General features: G+C 28.6%; 3 protein-coding genes across 5 annotated transcripts; 1 reads left to right on the top strand and 2 right to left on the bottom strand.

Annotated features, from left to right (window-relative positions):
- Positions 1 to 110: 110 nt before the first annotated feature.
- LOC108778415 (uncharacterized) lies at positions 111 to 3,109 on the bottom strand. 2 transcript variants are annotated; one of them, XM_018545588.1, is made up of 8 exons: positions 2,955 to 3,109; positions 2,678 to 2,873; positions 2,423 to 2,611; positions 1,948 to 2,141; positions 1,690 to 1,862; positions 766 to 1,018; positions 465 to 613; positions 111 to 384 (listed from the first exon to the last, which is right to left on the bottom strand). In XM_018545588.1, the coding sequence occupies exons 2-8, from the start codon at positions 2,747 to 2,749 to the stop codon at positions 200 to 202; spliced, it is 1,215 nt and encodes a 404-aa protein (XP_018401090.1). In that variant the 5' UTR covers positions 2,750 to 2,873; positions 2,955 to 3,109; the 3' UTR covers positions 111 to 199. The 2 variants fall into 2 exon arrangements, with proteins under 2 accessions (XP_018401090.1, XP_018401091.1); XM_018545589.1 differs by having other exon boundaries at positions 2,959 to 3,109.
- Positions 3,110 to 5,856: 2,747 nt separating this feature from the next.
- Positions 5,857 to 19,063, bottom strand: Crzr (corazonin receptor). The gene is made up of 5 exons (XM_018545508.1): positions 18,434 to 19,063; positions 7,398 to 7,581; positions 6,446 to 6,639; positions 6,234 to 6,355; positions 5,857 to 5,982 (listed from the first exon to the last, which is right to left on the bottom strand). The coding sequence occupies exons 1-5, from the start codon at positions 19,061 to 19,063 to the stop codon at positions 5,910 to 5,912; spliced, it is 1,203 nt and encodes a 400-aa protein (XP_018401010.1). The 3' UTR covers positions 5,857 to 5,909.
- Positions 8,942 to 12,175, top strand: LOC108778347 (uncharacterized). Of its 2 annotated transcripts, none has more exons than XM_018545509.1 (3): positions 8,942 to 9,150; positions 10,159 to 10,374; positions 11,624 to 12,175. In XM_018545509.1, exons 2-3 carry the CDS (start codon positions 10,231 to 10,233, stop codon positions 12,113 to 12,115), a joined length of 636 nt encoding a protein of 211 aa, XP_018401011.1. In that variant the 5' UTR covers positions 8,942 to 9,150; positions 10,159 to 10,230; the 3' UTR covers positions 12,116 to 12,175. The 2 variants fall into 2 exon arrangements, with proteins under 2 accessions (XP_018401011.1, XP_018401012.1); XM_018545510.1 differs by lacking the exon at positions 8,942 to 9,150 and adding an exon at positions 9,349 to 9,387.
- Positions 19,064 to 19,265: the final 202 nt, after the last annotated feature.

The following is a 19,265-nucleotide window of genomic DNA, read 5'->3' as shown; positions in this document are numbered from 1 at the left end:
TTTTTTAAAAATAAAACATTTTTGCTCGTAATAAAGTTTTTCCTATAAAATTAATTTTAAATAATACATTTAGAGTAATACAGTGTTATGTTTGTATTAATATGACATTACCTATTTGAAGTGTACATGATAAAATTATATATTGTATAATTCAGATTTAAAAAGATAGAGTTATAATAGATACTTTTTTTTATTCAAATTAACTATCGGTAGAATCAATATCGTGATCAATTTTTTGAGAATCATCGGCCGTAATTTTTTCACCAGTTTCCATATTTAGTAAAAAAATTTTTCCATTTTTATAGATAATTCTAGGTAAGAATTTATCGATGTATGAATTTCGAATTTTAGGAATTTTAGAATGATATAAATATTCCACAACATCTGTAACACAAAAATTGACATGTAACACATACCAATATAATTTATACATATTTACAAATATAATTTAGATATTTCATTACCGGCGAAATTATCCTTATCGGTTAGATTGCATTCTTGAACAAGATAAAAAAAGGTTCTGCAAAGAAATATCGCAGTTGCTCCGTCGAAGTATTTTGCAACATTGTACCATATAATTTCGCGAATATTAGATATTCCTTTTGTATACATACTGCAAAAATAAGTATATGCGTTTGTATATAGTACGATCTAACGATATGTATATATATATATATATATATGTATATTTGCGATCTAATCCAATCTAAATACTCGATACATGTGTTGCACTACAATACAGTTATAGAACGTAATGATATTTACTATTCAATTAATTGTATTTTAATGTCGTTTAAATAAATAGGACCCGTGCTGAATAATTGTAGATGTAATTGATGTTGCCAAAATGTTCTTAAGACATTCTGGTGTATGTTAAGTTTTTTCTCCATTGTCTGCCACACTGGTTTAGGAAGTGTGGCATCTTTGAGTTCTTTTATATCTTCACTTATTGTTACATCAAGTAACATTTTTATAAATTTCTTGATCAGTGGTAACGTCCATTCAACATTAACTAATGCTGTAATTAAACAGATTTGATGAGAACTAAGCATCTAGAAATATGTTACAATGTTTAATGGTGAAAGAATATTTTGCTTATATATATATATATATATATATGTATGTATATATTTCAAAAGTGATATAACTCAAAAAATGATCTTCAAATTATCACTATAAATGTGTTAAAGAAATATTTTCTTCTCTCATCACAGTGAATATTGCTTGCACGTAAAGCAGACGATCCGGGTTCGACTCCCGACCGAAGTAATATTTTTCGCAATGTAAATAAATTATTTACAGATTTTTAATGTGCCATTCATAGATTTTAACATATCATTCAACGTATTATTAAGATCCAAGATGAAATAAGCATAAAAAATTGTTAGATTGTTAGTCAATTTAACTCTTAATAGTACTGCGATAGTTCATTAGTTTGCATTGTAAGTTTGAAAAAAATTTCGACGCGCATTTAAAGCTCTACATAGTATATAAATTCACACAAAATTATATTAGAAGCATCCAAGATCCAGCTTGACTGTAAATGATTTATTCTCATCGGTATTTAGTTTAATAATTTTCTGTCAAGTTAATAAAGTTTTTCCCTCTTTTAGGAAAATATAAAATATAAATTAATTTTTAAATTGTGTTACTTTTGAAATGGAAAGGACTGATATGAAAATTACTTACATTCCATTTCTGATTTATCTAGAGTTTTATTTTTGAGATATTGGTATCGTTTAAAGATCGACGGCCCAGTCCGTCTTAGTAATTTTGCTAATTCACTATATTTAGTAAGACGTTTATCAAGATGTTCATTCTTTATATATTTTAAAATTTTTTTATCTTCCTTAGTAGTATATCTGCAGCATAAAAATCATATGTAAATACAAAAATTAAAATGATTTAAAATCAATTCAAGTCTAATTTGAGATTTTTGTATTTTACCGAGTGTAAACGATTTTATCACGATGTAATACTTTAAATCTAGTATAAACACTGTACAGAGTTCGCCAAGGTAATCCATTTGCCAAAAATTGAACAAATTTTTGTCTTTCTTTTATGTCATTTATATAATAATATCTACCATCGTGTCTCCAACAAAGAAATGGCTTCGGATTCTTTAGATCCCAGTCATGGAGCTGTATATTACACATTATATGGAAAAATATATTAATAATGTAATTATACCATTCTATGACATTGTAGTATCTCGCATTTTGAATATTTTCACTCTCAAAAATTTGGGGATTCTGAAGAACATTAGAAGGAAGTTTCTAGGTATCAGTTAAAACAAAGACAGTTATTATTTTAAATATAGTACATAAGTACCAAACAATTGGTATTTTTTCATTAAACATAAGACTACCTCAAACATTACAGATCATTCATTTATTATTTATTTTAAATACTTAAAATATACCTTGCAGAATGTCTTCCAGTTTTTCCTGATAATTTTATCTTCCATAGGTGTAAATGAACCTTTTCGAATTGGTCCATGTTTCTGGAATAATATTTTCTCTTCCTTTGTTGGTGCATGAGACCCAGAAAGCTCTATTTTATGTTGTGGTGGTACTTTATGTATTAATTTGATACATAGTTCCAGCAGTTTCTAAAATATAAAATAGTTTTTACAAAAAAAGAATGAATTACATATAATATAACAATCAAAATTAACCTTTTTATTAATTAATGGCATATCTTCCCATTCATTCGCGCCATAGGACGTGTTCTTTGTGCTGCCTTTCATTTCGATTGTTTCAGCTTTTGCGTCTCAGCCGTTTTAATGTGGTAAAGGTATAGAATACCCCGCTTCGTTCAAATTTTGATAAAAATACACTCATTCGATGCGGTTTTGCACGAAACGAACGAATCTGGGAATAAAAAATGTCGTTCTGCTCTCCGAACTGAGATATTAAGTGTTAAAGTTGTTGAGGTTAGGAAATCTGTCATACCGACCACATGTAGCGCTATGAATATGCTTTTTTCATGCTGCTTCATGGCCTTCATGTTCTGTAGCCGGTCGCCGGTATTCTTCATAGTCAGTTCTTATATTCAAGACCGTCTTAAGTTCAATTTTGAGGTATCACGAACCAATTAGACAGCTGCATTAGCATCTTAAGACATTACTTAAGACAATCTGAAAATAAGAACCGACTTGAATACCGGCCTGTGATCTCTTGCGCATGCGTTTCCATACAATAGAGTGCACGAAATTTAAAATCAATTAAAAAAATGAATTAGTTACTAGTGCAATGTTTTTATTATACGTAGTTCTATTCCAAATAAATCAAAACCCATGTGGACAGAGGGGTGTATAGGCAGTAAAGTTTTTGTTCGGGGCGGCTACGTTTCATAAAGCTTATATTCCTATTGTAAATAGAGTTTGATCTTTCGATACCGAATTACCGACAACTTATCATCTCGCTCATTGTCAGTCTAGTGTGAACTGTCACAATATTTGCGCAATTATCACACTACGCTCGTTATTTAATATTACATAAAGTTTCCGTGAACATGTATTTTACTTTTATTTTTATTTTAATTTATGACTACTTTTCTTTTGACAAAATAATTTTTGTGTTGTAAGCTGACGAATCGATTATCTAAATTAAAACAAATTTTTATATGATCTCGTTGGTGAGTTAAACATTTTTTATAAAATCTGACAAAGTTTTTCGATGAATTCTTCTCAACTTTATGTTAAAATTACAGATATATTGGTTTAGTATACGATTTTCCTACTGTGTACTGCCAATATCACGTAGTAAATGGAGAAATCGCTAGGAGTTAGTATTTTATTTAATTTAACTATATGTACGAACGGAAGGTTTTTTTGGATGTCTGAAGATGACTCGATCCAAGAGTCGAAACTAGTTGCGACATTTCAATTGTTTAGCAAATTTATGTTACAAGCGGCTATAAGTATATTTGTTTTAGTTTAAGTAGATCGATGTATTCAAAAAAATTTTTATTACATATTTAATGTTATAACCGCTTTATTATTTTCATTTTATGATTTGCCTCTTATCGTCCTTTATCTTTGCTTAACTATTAATATTTATAATAGAATATATTGTATAAACACTCTCTCTTTTTGTATATACTATGAAATTCACTTACCTGCGAGCAGTATATACAAATAAGAATTACATGTGAAAAAATATAAAAAATGCAGTACTTTTTGTTTGTGAAGCATTATTGAACATAATGAAGTGAATCTTCTAAATTGGATTTCAAGGAAAGGTAATGAATTAAATGTGTTTTTGACAGTATGATTTTGTTTATAAATTAGTTTGGGGACTACCACAGATACCTAGAACTTCTAGGAAAATATAAAATTATAAATTTGCCGAATATATATATGTTATATTTATATATGGTATAATATATAAAACATTCTTCGAATATGTAACAATGCATGAATTGAATATTTAATGATCATATTATTTGAATGCTGCTTTCACATTCTGCAAATATTTCAAATTATTCTTGGAATGTTATTTTAGGATTTCAAGAACATATATTTTTATGAATATTTCAGGAATATTTAGTTGAGATAATGTATCCTAATATTCAATTTCAAGATAGTCAAACATTCTTTGGCATAAAAAAGGAAATATATGTAGTTGCTTGATATAAGTTTCCCTTCAGTTGCCATCACGTTGCTGTCACCGGGACAATAGTAATTTCGTTAGGCGGCCTAAAGGCATTATACGGACAATAGTTGCTTATGTAAACGAGCGGAAATGCGGTAGTAGACTTATTGTTATAGAAGTTGTCTGCACAATATTGGATCCAAAATATTTAGTTCACATTATAGAAAAAAATCTTGTTAAATTAATTGGAATTCTGATAAATTCAATTAGAAAGATACACTATATACTTAAAGTTATTAAACATTCTCTAATCAAAGTAACCAGAAATTCAGTTAAACGTTATACAATAACCAGAAAATTGATTTATATGATCAAAATTTGTTTTGTTTGCACTTCTCGTTGATATACAACCAAAATTTTTTTTTCAGTATTTCCATTCAATTGACGGAAATGTTGACTACAAATTATATTTTATGAAAACGGATTCCAACAGATTGTGGTAACTTCTATAGCAATTATGCTACAGTATTTCCACTTGTTTGCGTGCAGGGGACTGTTGTCTGTATAATGCCTTTAGTGTACCTGAATAAAATTACTATTGTCCCTGTGACAATATGATGGTAATTAAAGGGAAATTTGTACCAAGCAATTATTCTACTCTTACGCCTACAAACGTTTGGTTATCTGGGTTCTCTTTTGCACATTGCTATCGATAAACAAAGTGTACATGAAATTAGTAAAAATACAATTTTATTATATAACATTATTAAAAAAATTTTATTTATAACATTATTACTAAATAATATATAATAAATTTGTTACATTTCTATTTTGAAGTATATGTATGATATATACTCATTAATTATAAATATAACAACATTTTTATATCTGAATTAGATCTAAATTAACAGATATGTACATACATCAAATATTTTTACGCTTCAATTTAAAAGATCGACGTAAATTTTCATAGATTTATATTTTCTTTTTTGTAATACATAAAATTAAAATATTTAACTCTACTTACACTATAAATACTTAAAATATTTTTCTTTTTATAAATAAATAAAATAAATTTTTTGTAAAAATCCTTAACTAAAAGATGATACTCGATATAGAGGATAAAAGTGGCACTTTTTCTTGTCTTTTATTTTTTATATACTATTTCATCTTTTTACGCTGTCTTGTTACACAACGTATGTTCGTTACTTTTACGTATAAGACATACATAATTTAATTTGATAAAAAAAAAGTTATATTTGTTGCTGCTGTGTGGCTGCAATTACTTTACCGTTACTATCTTGATAAGAGCTAGAGAAGTGGTATTGTCGTGTCGCGTCTCTTCATGTTGTTTCGTTGATTCATTGAAGCTTCAGATCTGTAACTGATGTTAATATCAATAATTAGAAACAAGCTATCGAGATTTTTTCTCAATTAGAATATTATCTCTTCGCATAAATTTTTCGTATGAATGTTTGTACGGAGTTTAATCGTACAAAAAACTTCATCGCACTGCGACACGTGTACGTTCTCGTAGTTTCGTAACTCGCATACTGCGAGTTACACATTGGAGCAGAACGCGAAAGGGATTTTCCGAGATACGGCACATCGAACGGTCTCGTAAATTCTATTCACCTATGATAAGAGTCCTGCCGTTGTCTCTGCGGCCAAAGATGAAACGCGCCATATATCAAAGGATTTACCAAGCTGTTGCTCATACCGAAGAAAAATATTCCGTTCTGCAGCTCCGCGCTGAGCTGAAAGGCATTCGTTTGTTAGCACACAATGTTAACTTTTCAATATAGCCTAATCTAATCCTTCTGTTGTTACTATCAAAATACACTAACGTGATCATCCGGATTGATAAACAAGAGAATTATCATCATCGTGTAATACGGTGTCCACCAAATTAGAAATGCCGCTACGATGACGACGCTGATTCGCAGTGATTTCGTTTTCGCCCGATTCATCAGTCTTTTCCTATTTAAGTCGATGTTTTTGTAGGTCTTTATTTGATCCATTTTGAAATTTCTCTTACTTCCTGTTGAAGGAAAAAATTCATTTCTTTGTATGACCCCAAAAGAGGAGTTTTTATGGTTCGTTTTTATTTCAAAACCATCTTAAGTAACGTCGTAAGATGCTATATTATGGCCTTCTGATTGGTCCGTGATATCTTAAGATGATCTTGAATATATTATAAGAATCGATTATGAATACTGATCTTTATGTCTTTAAAACATATAGCACACAGAGAGTAGGTATTTCACTAATATTGCAGTAACATTGCAACATCGCTGAAATGATCCGTTCTGGATATACATAAAGTATATTTCATCAAAATAATTCGAGTAGTTTTCGAAATTTGTAGGAAAACAAAATTTTTCCTTTAATATCCTGTACTTTTAAAACTAAGTCGTTTTGGACAGTTCGTTATATCAAGTTTTCGTCCTGAATTAACATGAAAAGTTACCATTTAAAATCTTTTAAAATATGTATTTAAGTACCACCTTGTAATAAGATTATATACAAGATTTACCGAAAAGTTAGGGACATGTGCAGAATAAAAGGAACAGGGAACAGAAAACAGAGAATAAGAATTTCAACCTATCAGAAATCATATACTGTGGAATAAACAGTATGTATTCCATAGTACATGATTTCTGATACGTTGAAATTCTTATTCTCTGTTCCTTTTATTCTGCGTAGCCCTTACAGTAAAAAGTAATGGATCAATATTTCACACACATCGTACGTTCTATCGCAATTATAATTTTCTATGTATAATGCAGAAATACTTACGGGAAATAGTCATTACTGTGGATACATATGTAGTAATTAAAATTGCTAATGGTAGAAGAAACATGAAGAATAGACTGAAACTTGCGTAGAGTTGTTCTTGCCATCGCTCGGTGTAAAAGCCGTGCGTCACACATTGCATAAATTCTTCGACAAATGGTCCTTGCACAACATGAAATATCGCGATCTGTGAAAATAAAAATCGGTATATTAATATGTAGACATCAATATTAACGAAATTTGTAAATAAAATATTAAAAGTGTATGTTGATTGGGTTAATTAGGTATAACTACTTGCGGATTCGAGAGAGGATACAAAATTCGCGGAGAGTTCAAAAGTTCAAAGATTTATGTGTAAAGATAATACATAAATGAATTAGGTAATCTACTAATACATAAAATGTACGATAAAAATATATTTATAAGACGTTAACACATGGTTTTAATATTGATTTAATCGGAAGGTTGAAATAAATATAGACTGCTTGGTAAAATGTAATATTCTATTTATAAGTAGAGAGAATTATACATATATAACTTTTTAAATAGAATTACACATTTTTTTACATAATTTTTAAATTATTTTGCGTATACATAGAAATACTAAAGTAGAAATATTGAAAAATTTATAGTTTATAAAGTACTTTTATATTTTATTCTATTAAATTATGATATGTAAGATAAAATATTTATTCGTAAACTATATTAATTTTTTGATAACTTATTAATATTTTTACGTACAAAATAGTGCTGGCTAATTAATCACTTATTTTGAATATTAAAAATAAACCGTTAAAACATTTTTATCTACTTAAATTTCTATAAGGGATTGCCTCCATAGACGCGGTATTCATAGTCTGTTCTTATTTTAAGACTGTCTTAAGTAATATCTTAAGATGCTAAAAGGCTGTCTGATTTGCTCATGATATTTTAAGACTGTACTTAAGATGTCTTTCAAATATAAGATCCGACTATGAATATCAGCCAAAAAGGGTTATATTAGCATTTAAAAATATGATTTAAGACAGCTTGAAATAAAAACGGACTGTACAATGTCTACGTATTTAAATACCGGCCTTTGATTGGTTTATGAAATCGGTCCGAGATCTCGGATGAAGGAAATCGATGCCGATTTCTAGCATCGTGGACACAAGGCTTTATGACATGTTAGACTATACTTCAGACAGTTTCAAATATAAGAATTGACTATGAATGTCGGCCCATCTATTCATATTATGTCTATACATATACTAATATCATTTTCGACTGTATTTGCATCGAACTAGGTTGGATTAATGCTCTACTATTGGTTGACGTTATATGCTCTACTAATAGAAAAGCATACATACATCATTAATCCAACCCAGGTTAGTGTAAACCAGTATTTACTTTTGTAAAAGAAGATTTATACGTTCATACAATATACTACATCAAATAAAATTTGATAATGCCATTATAGGAAGGAATAGAACTAACATTATTTACTAATTTCAGCTCCATGGTTATTCATCATAGAGCTAACATCATTTTAGACATTCATTTGTAAACGTTTGTTCATCGATTGAATTTTTTGACGCGACGCGTTTGGTAGATCAGCTGACTTGCAAATTCGCCGTGTTTCTTCGATAAGACCGGAATACTGAAGCAAGAGATGGTACAAAGGTTACCGTGAATTTTGCCGTAAAAAGAATTTCATGGAACAGGAGAGGCGCATTAATTAAACGGGCCGTTTGTCTCTCAGCTTGTCAAGAGATAGGTATACGTTTGTCATTAATCTTCGCCACACGGACCGTGTCTCTTTCTTTCGTCGCCACGACAGCATTGTTCCTTGACTGGGTTCGCGGTCTTCGTTCTTTCCGATCCTAACTCGTCGCGTGACCTCGACAAGAAGACACAGACCGATCTCTAAGACGTTACATCCACCGCTCAGCCGATGTATCTGACATCACCTGACATCTCATTAAATCTATCTCGAATTGGTCTTATCTCGAGGGTAGGATAGCGCTCGATTGAATTGCAACATCTTCAAACATCTTCCTCGTGTCTAGTACAGCATCTGTCATTACTTTTATTTAGTAGATATACTACTAATGCATATGAAATTCACGTCTTTGCTGCTTATCACGTTCATTTTTTTCTTTAGACACACATCTCTCCCGTATAGGCAAGAGATATCCCGATAAACCTCAATTAATCTGTCTCTCAGTTAACATAACCAGTAACCTATTATATATTAATATAATTTCCAACAATACAAATGTAATGTAATATATATTATCAGAAATGCATTGGAAATATCAAATAATAATTTCTTGAGTTACACAACATTTTATTATTTTTGACTTTTATGTTTGCAAAATGTAAATTAATTCATTTCTGTGATTAGTTTCAAAGTAAATATCATTCATATTAATGTATTTACATTTGATGTAAATGTTTAGTGTAAAATAAATTAAATTTGATCATAAATACATTTTCTTTAATTAAATTGTTTAACTCCATTGTTGTAGTCAAATTAACGATATATAATCGATAGAAACAATGATGATCTATAGAAATGATTAAAAAACAAAATTGAATATAATTTAACATTATAAATTTAATAGTGTATAATTGGATATATAGAGTTTAAATAGGAAATTAACGCTGTATATGTAATATTAGTTGATGTTTACTGAAATTAAAAATTATTGAGCTATTGATACAATTATTTTATGAAAGCCTAAAATAGGATACACACAAATTGATTTTGAATGATTTACAGGTTATTTAATTAACAAGGTACAAGAAAGAAAAGTTACTTTTCCCAATCTTGTTAATTCAGAATCTCATCAACATGGCATATCTGACTGGGAAGATCCTCAGTTTAGTGATCTCTGCGATCAAGAACCTTCGCGAGCTCAAAGGATCTACAACGCGAGAAATTCTTCACTATATCACATCTGTTTACAAAATTCCGGTTGCTGTGGCACGACGTCAGGTTTATATCAATATCATTTCACGTTTTTGCAACATGATCGTTGAGTAAAACAATATGGTATAAGTCTTTAAAATGTTCTTCAATTATTTCAATAAATATACATATATAATACAATTTATTTATATTTATCTTTTTATTCATGATACGTAATCGTTTCATTTAATAATTTAAATATTAATATAAACAAATAAACAATATGAGATGAATCAGGAAATAAAATAACAGATGTTTACGTATGTACTATAAACGTATGATGAAAAAGTTGTTCAATTATTCTGTGTCGCTTACGATTTATATCGCAAATGATATATAGTAATATATAAATTTTTTTAGTACCTACATATTAAAATGAAAAAGTTTTTTTCCGCGTGTTATTATTCATAGTAATGTCGATTGACAACAAATTAACTGTTAAAATTTTTTGCCACAATTTTTGATTTTACGTTATTTTGCCATTTATTTCAAAACTGCGTATTTTAAATTAAGTGTGTCAGCACAATTTTCCAACGAAAAAGTGCATATTTTACTGATTTTAATGATTTGATCCTACAGTGATTTATTAGTCAGTTAATTAAAAAGATAATTTATTGCATATTTGTTAAACCTGGTTTGTTAACTGCTACTTTATCACGATTTTCCTGCGACATTTCTGCAATTACTCATGATTATTATCTTACAGTTTATGAACTTGTTTCTGCTGTTATTTAAATTATCAAGCATTAATTTTAGAATTTTTAATTCTATATATAAAAATAAAACGAGAAAACGGTTCTTTACTTCTTAAGCAAAGGAACTGTTCGTAAAGTACTATCATTATCTTTTTCCTTTTTTATTGTTTATTTATTTTTAGTAATTTTTATTATATGTGTGATCAGAGTATTTTTATGTAATATTTGAATATAAAACATGACATTAAGACAGCGAGTAAAGTATAAAATTTTACAAATTTTTTTTCTAGTACCAAATTAATCAATTTATAAAAAATTATCGTGTAATTTTTGTAGAAATTATTTATACAAAATTGGTTTTGAATAAATAATTCTTTTTCTAAATAACAAAAAGTGTAAAAAGTTTATTCTAGACAATATACTATATAGTATATGCATATCTAAAAGATGTAAAGACATAATAAAAATGTCTTTTGGGACATATCATACATGCTTAAAAGTTATACGTTTTCTGGATATTGTAATTATCTGATATATATAGGTACATGTATTCATGAAGATGATTCGGCTTGCTGTCACAGATGCAGAATGCTTTAAAGCGCGGAGTCACTTATGGCATTTTGAAGAAGACCGATGGTCAGTATAGTCTGCCGACCGACAATGAGATCACACGGCAGGAGGTAGCTGCTCAGGAGATCGGTATGCTGGATTTGTACTGCCAGCGAAAGATTCATCGATCGAGAGGTGCCAGAACACAACGTAATAGAAGAACTGGGCGCAGTCGAAGGGTCGCCTGCAGGTGCAGTAAGAAAGGTGTACGACGAAGGTCACGAGAGTGCGGGTCAAGGTCTTGCAGGAGGAGAAGAGGTGGAAGCATAAGCTTTGGCAGACGCGTTCACGATGGGACGAAGCCTAAGATCGAACCTATTCTGGACGTCGACAAATTGACTGATAAGTCAACTAAATCGAATCCGACTATGACAGGGGCCAGCATGATTGACGATGTTGAACGAAGCAATAGCTCAAATATACCTTCCGAACAATGGGATGGCAGTATATCGTTATCATGTTAATTATAATGGAGAGATATTTGAGTGACAATCATTGGGATTCCTAAATGTTGTGATACAATTTCAACCTTCTATATAATAATCAAATTGTTTTAAGAAATAAATTTTGTTTCTATTTTATATTTGAATCTTTTCTATAAGTTTTACCATATTTCCTAATATTTTTATGGATATATAGATATGTTCTTTGAAGAAAAAATAAAATTTTATTTATAAATTTTGCAGTAATTTTATTTATAATGTTCTTGTGACTATCTGTTTAATACTGATTGTATGTTTTTATTGCAACATAAACTATATCAAAATAAAAATAAATTTACAAAACAATTTTATGATTTAATTTGTTTTCTTTAAAAGCTATATCGTTTTGTATTAAAGCCACTTTAACGTATTGTATTTCGATAGTTCGAAGAAATATATATATATATATATATATATATATATATATATATATATAATAAAACACACACACATCTCGGATAATCAAATGTTTGCGAATGCTTCGTTATTTAATTGCCAGTGATCATTAAGAAAAAGATGCATTTTTTCTATTTATATTTATAATAATTTCGATTTTTCAGCTGCATAAAATGCTTTGTTACATAAAATACATTAAAACAAAAACAAAATTACAAAAACAATTTTATGATTTAGTTTAGTTTATATGAAAATTGCATTGTTTTAAGGCTGGTTCGATAAAAGATTAAATGTATATAGATTTAATGTATATATCAAATTATCAGAAGTTTTTGCAAATACTGCCGTATTAATTAATTCTTAGATCACCAAGTAGAAAATGTATTTTTCCTATGTTTTTATTATTGTTGCATGTTTATTACTTAAAACATATTAAAATAAAATAAAACTGCACAAACAATTTTATGACTTAATTTGTTTTATATAAAAATTATTGTTTTGTATTAAAATCAGTTCGAAGAAAGATATATATATATATATATATACAACTATATATAGCAAATTATCAGAGATTATTGCGAATGCTATGTCATTTAATTGCCAATAAACCGCTAAACAGGAAACGCATTTTTTTGTATAGCTATGATTTGTTTTGCTATATAAATTTGTTACATAAATGAAAGAAAGATTACAACCTGGGTAGCCAGGCGTTCCTTTGCATAAAAAAAGAAATATTTAGTTGCTACAAATTTCTATTTAGTTACCATCATATTGCTGTCATCAGAACATAGTAATTTCGTTTAGGATAATCTAAAAGTATATGGACAATAGTTGCTTGTGCACACAATACTGTTCCTTATTAATTTTTTTTGCTTTGAACAAAAGAAATTATATACGTATATTACATTATATATTATAGATTCTGTGATAAAAATAATTTAAAACATAATCATATGGCATTTTTAATATTGCTTATTTTTGTTTAATCAGCGGTAAATGATTATTTTTATGATATCAATGATACTAAAATTATATGATATATTGAATCTGTTATTCCTTTGACATAAATATGAAACTATAAATATAAAATTGTACTTTCTTTTAAATAGAATCGCGATTATTTTTATCTATAACTGTTTTAATTCTCGTCTATGGACCTTACTCGTTTTTGTATAATTGATAAGTGGTTATCTTTTTTAATACCTTTTTAGCTTTATTTTCAGTTTTATTTTTAGGTTTATATATATATATATTTGTTTATTTTTTTATACTATATTAGAAGGTTTTTTCATGCTCTGTATTTTCGACAATTTGTTTCTTAATCAAAAATTTTCTAAAAATACAAACATTTAAATAATTATAATGGCATATTGTTATTCTTCTCTGTCTTTTTCATTGAGATATGAAGTATTATAAAGTATGTTGATGAATTATCTTTCTTTTCTTTTTCTTTTTAGATTTAGATTTCTTTGCTATTTTTCAACTTTAGATATTTTCTCATTATAATTATTATAGTTTTATTTTCAACTTTAGTTACCCTAACATAACAGCAAGTCACGATAACATCAAAATGACATTAAAATGAATCAAAAATGATTGAAAAATGACTTTTAATGATCATCTTGGAGTCATTTTGACATTATAATGACTTGTTGTTCTGCTTGGGATAATTCTCTTTTATCCTTTTTCTTTTTTAAAACTTTAGCATGTCTGTTTCCAAGGATTATAATTTCTTATTATGTTCTTGTATTATTTAGACGGTATGTTATACTCTTGATTAGATAACTTTTATTTACAAAATATATTTCTGTTTTCTTGTCAACGTACAGAAATATTTGCTTTTTTGCAATTTTCCTCTTTTTAATAATTACAAGTATAATTTTTAGTTCAAACAAATTGCGCGCCGATTATTTGCCGAACTTGAAACACAGTCCTTAACTGAAGTCCTAAACTAGAATATTGCACTTGACAAGCAATTTAATATAATTGATGCTAATGAGCATCTTTAAAACACTGTAAAGAATTTATTGCAAAGAATATAATTTCATTGCAGTCGCGGAATTCGGTTTAATTTTAATGCTTATTAAAAGTATAAAAAATTATTGAATTGTTCAATTCAATAAATAATGTTACTACTTTAATTTTGCTCATGATTACATTATAAGACAAATGATCAGCATGTAGTTTGTTTAAACTAGAAATTGTAAAATTCGTATAAAAATTATATTATTAAATACTAAGATCCGTTTCGACCGGATATATAAGATTTTTCTTATTTAGTTAGACTCAATTTAATTTATGCTGTTTTACTCCAGTTTCAGCCTTTAGATCAACAAATAATCGGTGTGCTGTTTGCTTAAGCTACATGGAAATTGTAAAATTCACAAAAGTATTATTAAATTCACTTTGATTGATTTGGTCTTCAGTTATCATTGGTAATAAATCTAAAAAAGATTAAAAAAGAGGATTTAATATGACGGATTTACGTCAATATAAAAAGTTAACTAATTTGTATAAAATGGAAACAGCAGCTTTATTGCATTTTAGCTGTCAAAATTTAACGATTTTGACTTTAGATTCAAAATCAACGATCTCTTTGGATATCAAGTTCGTTAATATTTTGTATAAACAAATTTTTTGTTATAACGCACAAACCAAAAATTCGGACTTTGAAACTCTCCCCGAGTGAATCGTTACGAAATTAAAATTTTTTATTTCACATATTAAGATTTAGTGATTTACAATACTAGGTAATATAATAGATATAAAAAGTTATAAAAAAATTTCTAAGAAATATATTTTTCTAATTTTTTTAAGAGATGTTACGTAAAAGTGTAATACACTATACTTTAAAGGGTTAAATAGAAAATGTATTCTTCTCATATACAAGAACTTCTAGAAAGAATGGTCAATATCTCGAATGGTGGAAGTTGAAAGTTTCCACGAACACGTGTTGCAGAGTTACAAAGTGTTGATTAAAGATGAAATTGAAATAAGTTCACAAAATACGTTTATATGAAACGTTTCCTCCGACAATGACTGATATTTCATAAAATATTAATTCTTTGTTCTGGAATATCATGTACACGTACCTTGAGGGATACACAAGACAGTTTGCATTATATTAACGACGCAAGTGAAATAGAATATGTGCTTTATAATGCTTGTGGTATACTTTATTTTTCCATGACTTGATAAGGGATATGTGTTAAATTAATTATACCGTTTCTTATTTATCATAGTTAATGTGTATTTTGTACTTCTTTCTCGGAAACTCAATGTAAATCAGAATATCTCTGATTTGTTATTTTTATCGTTGGAAAATTCTCCTATTATTTCCGTTCCTTGGGAAACTTATAATGAAAATTTACATATATTACACAGCGTTTTATACATATATAACGCAGTAATTTCCTAATGTAATTACAACTAAGAAATTTTCCAACAAGACTTGAGATTTATTTGTCGATTAAATTAAGTTACGTCTATCTATAGGTAACAATTGATCGCAATAATCGTAATATTGTGTGAATTAATGGATATCCGTGACATTGCTATTATTAATGGTAAAAAAATTAAGCAATCACATATTTTGATATGGTTTTTATTAGTGCGATAACGTAATTGACATTATAATAATATAGAAAATAGTGAGACTGCTCAATATTTTCTCTTTTCTCTCTATTTTTCATGCAAAATTGATTATGGTTAATGTGATGTTGCAAATGATTTAAAGCATTCTTTGATTAGTTAATTACGTAAATAAAATTTTTTTTTCATCAATGTGAAATGTTTTGAAAGATTTGTAATGAGACTTTTATCGTATTTTTTATAGAAATATCCTTTATTGAATTTTTACAAATATACTTGAAAATTTTTATCTATTTTGTTTTTACTTATTTTTTATTTAAAAGCAATTTTTGTATCCTACATTAATTACAGAAAATATCAAAAATTATTCAAAATATATCGTTGTGTTAGATATTATCTTATCTCTAAATTTTATTTTGAAGTCAATGTGAATAATATGTATTCAATGTATGTATACCATACATTGAATACATACACTTTTATTCTTTGAGTTATAATTCTAAGTAAAAACTTGTTTGTTGCATGTCAAGTTGGTGTGATCTTTCAGTCGGTTCTGGAATCTTTATCATATTTACAATCATAACTCAGATCAGATTATTTTTATACCATTTAACTCTTTCGCGGTTTAAAATTGTTTTAAGTAGAAGAAAATAATATAGGCAACTAATACATTTTTTCTTAAATATGTCTTTAAATATATAATTTTTTTGTACGCAAATCTAGTTTATCGATAAGCATATTTCTAACGGTTAATTGCCTTGATGATACTACGATACGATAACTGCTATTTACTGTTCAAGTCAAAGAATCATTCGTTTAAATTAGTAATATAATTTTCTGTTTTAAGTCTATCAGATGAAGCCAATTTTCAGAGAAATCAACGCATATGACATTTTAATGATCAATTAATCTTTTTAAAGCGTTTTACCATATTTTAAAATACCGATAATAAATAATATAATTGAGAGATTAAATAAAAATATAAATCGGTTTTTTACTATTCGTGGAATCTGAGATAATTACGTATACTTCGAGTACATAATGCAATGTATATTAATTTAATTGTATAAATCAAGAATAAAGATTAAAACGCGTGTTTTATGCAATATCTATGTTCTTTTGGAATGTATCTTTGTAATAAATCGTCGCAGAATTTGTAAGAAAAATAATAATCGAAATAACATAAATGTACAATATTTATTGGATTTTAAGAAATATAATGAGAGAACTTGTGAAAATATCTAATATAATTATACTTTATTGTATCAATATTATTTATAATCAATCATATAATATATCAATATTATTTATAATTATCTCTGTGCAGAAAACGTTTAAGAGTTTGTATGCTATTTTATATAATAAAATATATAATAAACTGTTTGTTTAAACTGAAGAATGTACTCTGATAGCATAATTTATTGGCACAATATTGGTCCAATATATCCTCAATGCATCAAGTCAACGTCTAATCTCAATTTATTACCAATAAATTGTATTACTCGAGTAAATGTGTACTCTTTTTATAAGATAAGAACTTAAGATATAAAAATGTAATTTCAACCTGTTCAAAGAAAATGTAAATTTTGAATACGTGATGGTTTGTGGTTTGTACATATATATATTAAAATCGCTTGTACTATGTACAATATATATGTAAATGCAACTCATAAAATTGAATGTTTAAATGTCTAAACAAAAGAATGTATGTACATAGTACACATATCATTTTTTTATTTTAAAATGACTAAAAAAAATCAGAAAAGGAGATACCTATTTTTTAACTTAACAAAAAATTATTGCCTAATTATTACAATGGCAAAAGGAATAGACAGAAATATGATTAAATTTCATTTTTATCATTTTCGTTTTAAAAACCATCTGTTTTGTATAGTGATGATTTTGATATTTATACAAAATTATGTATAATTGGAATGATTCATCAAAAGTGACATAACTTGAAATATCATCAAGTTTTTATTTATTTTGATTAGCAAAAATGACTAAATTCGAAATAAAACAATTTTTTCTTTAAATCATCGATTACCAAGACTGTTTTACAATACAATTCAAAACGTATCATTCTTGTAGAAGGTATTTTATGATTTCTTTGAAAACCTTAAGAACGACACAAGTACTATTTGATGGATGGAATATGAAGTTAAGTTTAGTTTACTTTTGATAAAGTAATCTTTTCCTAACTTAATTATGGTAAAAATTTGAAAATTACATTCTCTGAGTTGTGTCACTTTTGTAGTTAGGAACAAGCTTTATTGATTCATATTTAAAATACGTAAAGCAAAATCGTCTTACCTGTGGAGTGGCGAGTATAAAAGACAGTAGCCAAGTGAGAAGGACAAACCGCGAGCACGTCAGAGGCGTATTGAGGCCCTTCATGGGATACCGCACCGCGACAAATCGATCAACGCCGATTAGCACAAGTACAAAGGTACTTAGATATAGGCTGAACATTTGTAGGAACTTGAAAATCTTGCACGCGACATTGCCCCACAGCCACGCCACGGTGTAACTCCAGATTGCTTCTCCAGCGAGGCAGAAGATAGTGACCAGCAAATCGGCCACCGACAGATGAAAGATCAGGAGATAAATCGTCGAGTAGCCATGTTGCTTCCGACGATTCTTCGTGATCGAGTATATCGTTGCCAAGTTGCCGACTAGGCTTAGAACCGATATAACTGCCAACACGATGACTTTGAGATATACCGCACTGGTTAGCACGGGTGCATGCCGTTTCAAACACGTGACGTTCTTGGTATCCCACAGGTACTCAATCGATTGTTCAGCGAGCACATCGCGGCCGATGAAATCGGTAAGATTCTCGCAGAGGACCTGGGAAACAAGGGAGAAGCTGGTGACGTTCGACAAGTCGATGCTGTTGCTGCTGTTGATCGTTGATGGCTTCATCGTTCTCGGCACCGGCATCGGCCGTACCTCGTTTTCCTGGACGATGCTTTCGGTTCATCGGAGATACAATGTCGACGGTCGAACATGTGCCTCCGTTCTCCAGCGGAATCACACGATCATCTTAAAAAGTGAGATGCATGTTCCATGTGGGGGCATTTAAAGTGGGAAGGATGATTTCAGAATCTTTTCAGTTCTCTCCTTTTTTCTAAAGATTCTCTGT

The sequence above is a fragment of the Cyphomyrmex costatus genome, unplaced genomic scaffold (genome assembly GCF_001594065.2).
Source record: "Cyphomyrmex costatus isolate MS0001 unplaced genomic scaffold, Ccosl1.0 scaffold5, whole genome shotgun sequence".
NCBI classification, from domain to species: domain Eukaryota; kingdom Metazoa; phylum Arthropoda; class Insecta; order Hymenoptera; family Formicidae; genus Cyphomyrmex; species Cyphomyrmex costatus.
The sequence above is the reverse complement of the archived record's forward strand: the minus strand, read 5'-3'. Positions and strand labels throughout refer to the sequence as shown.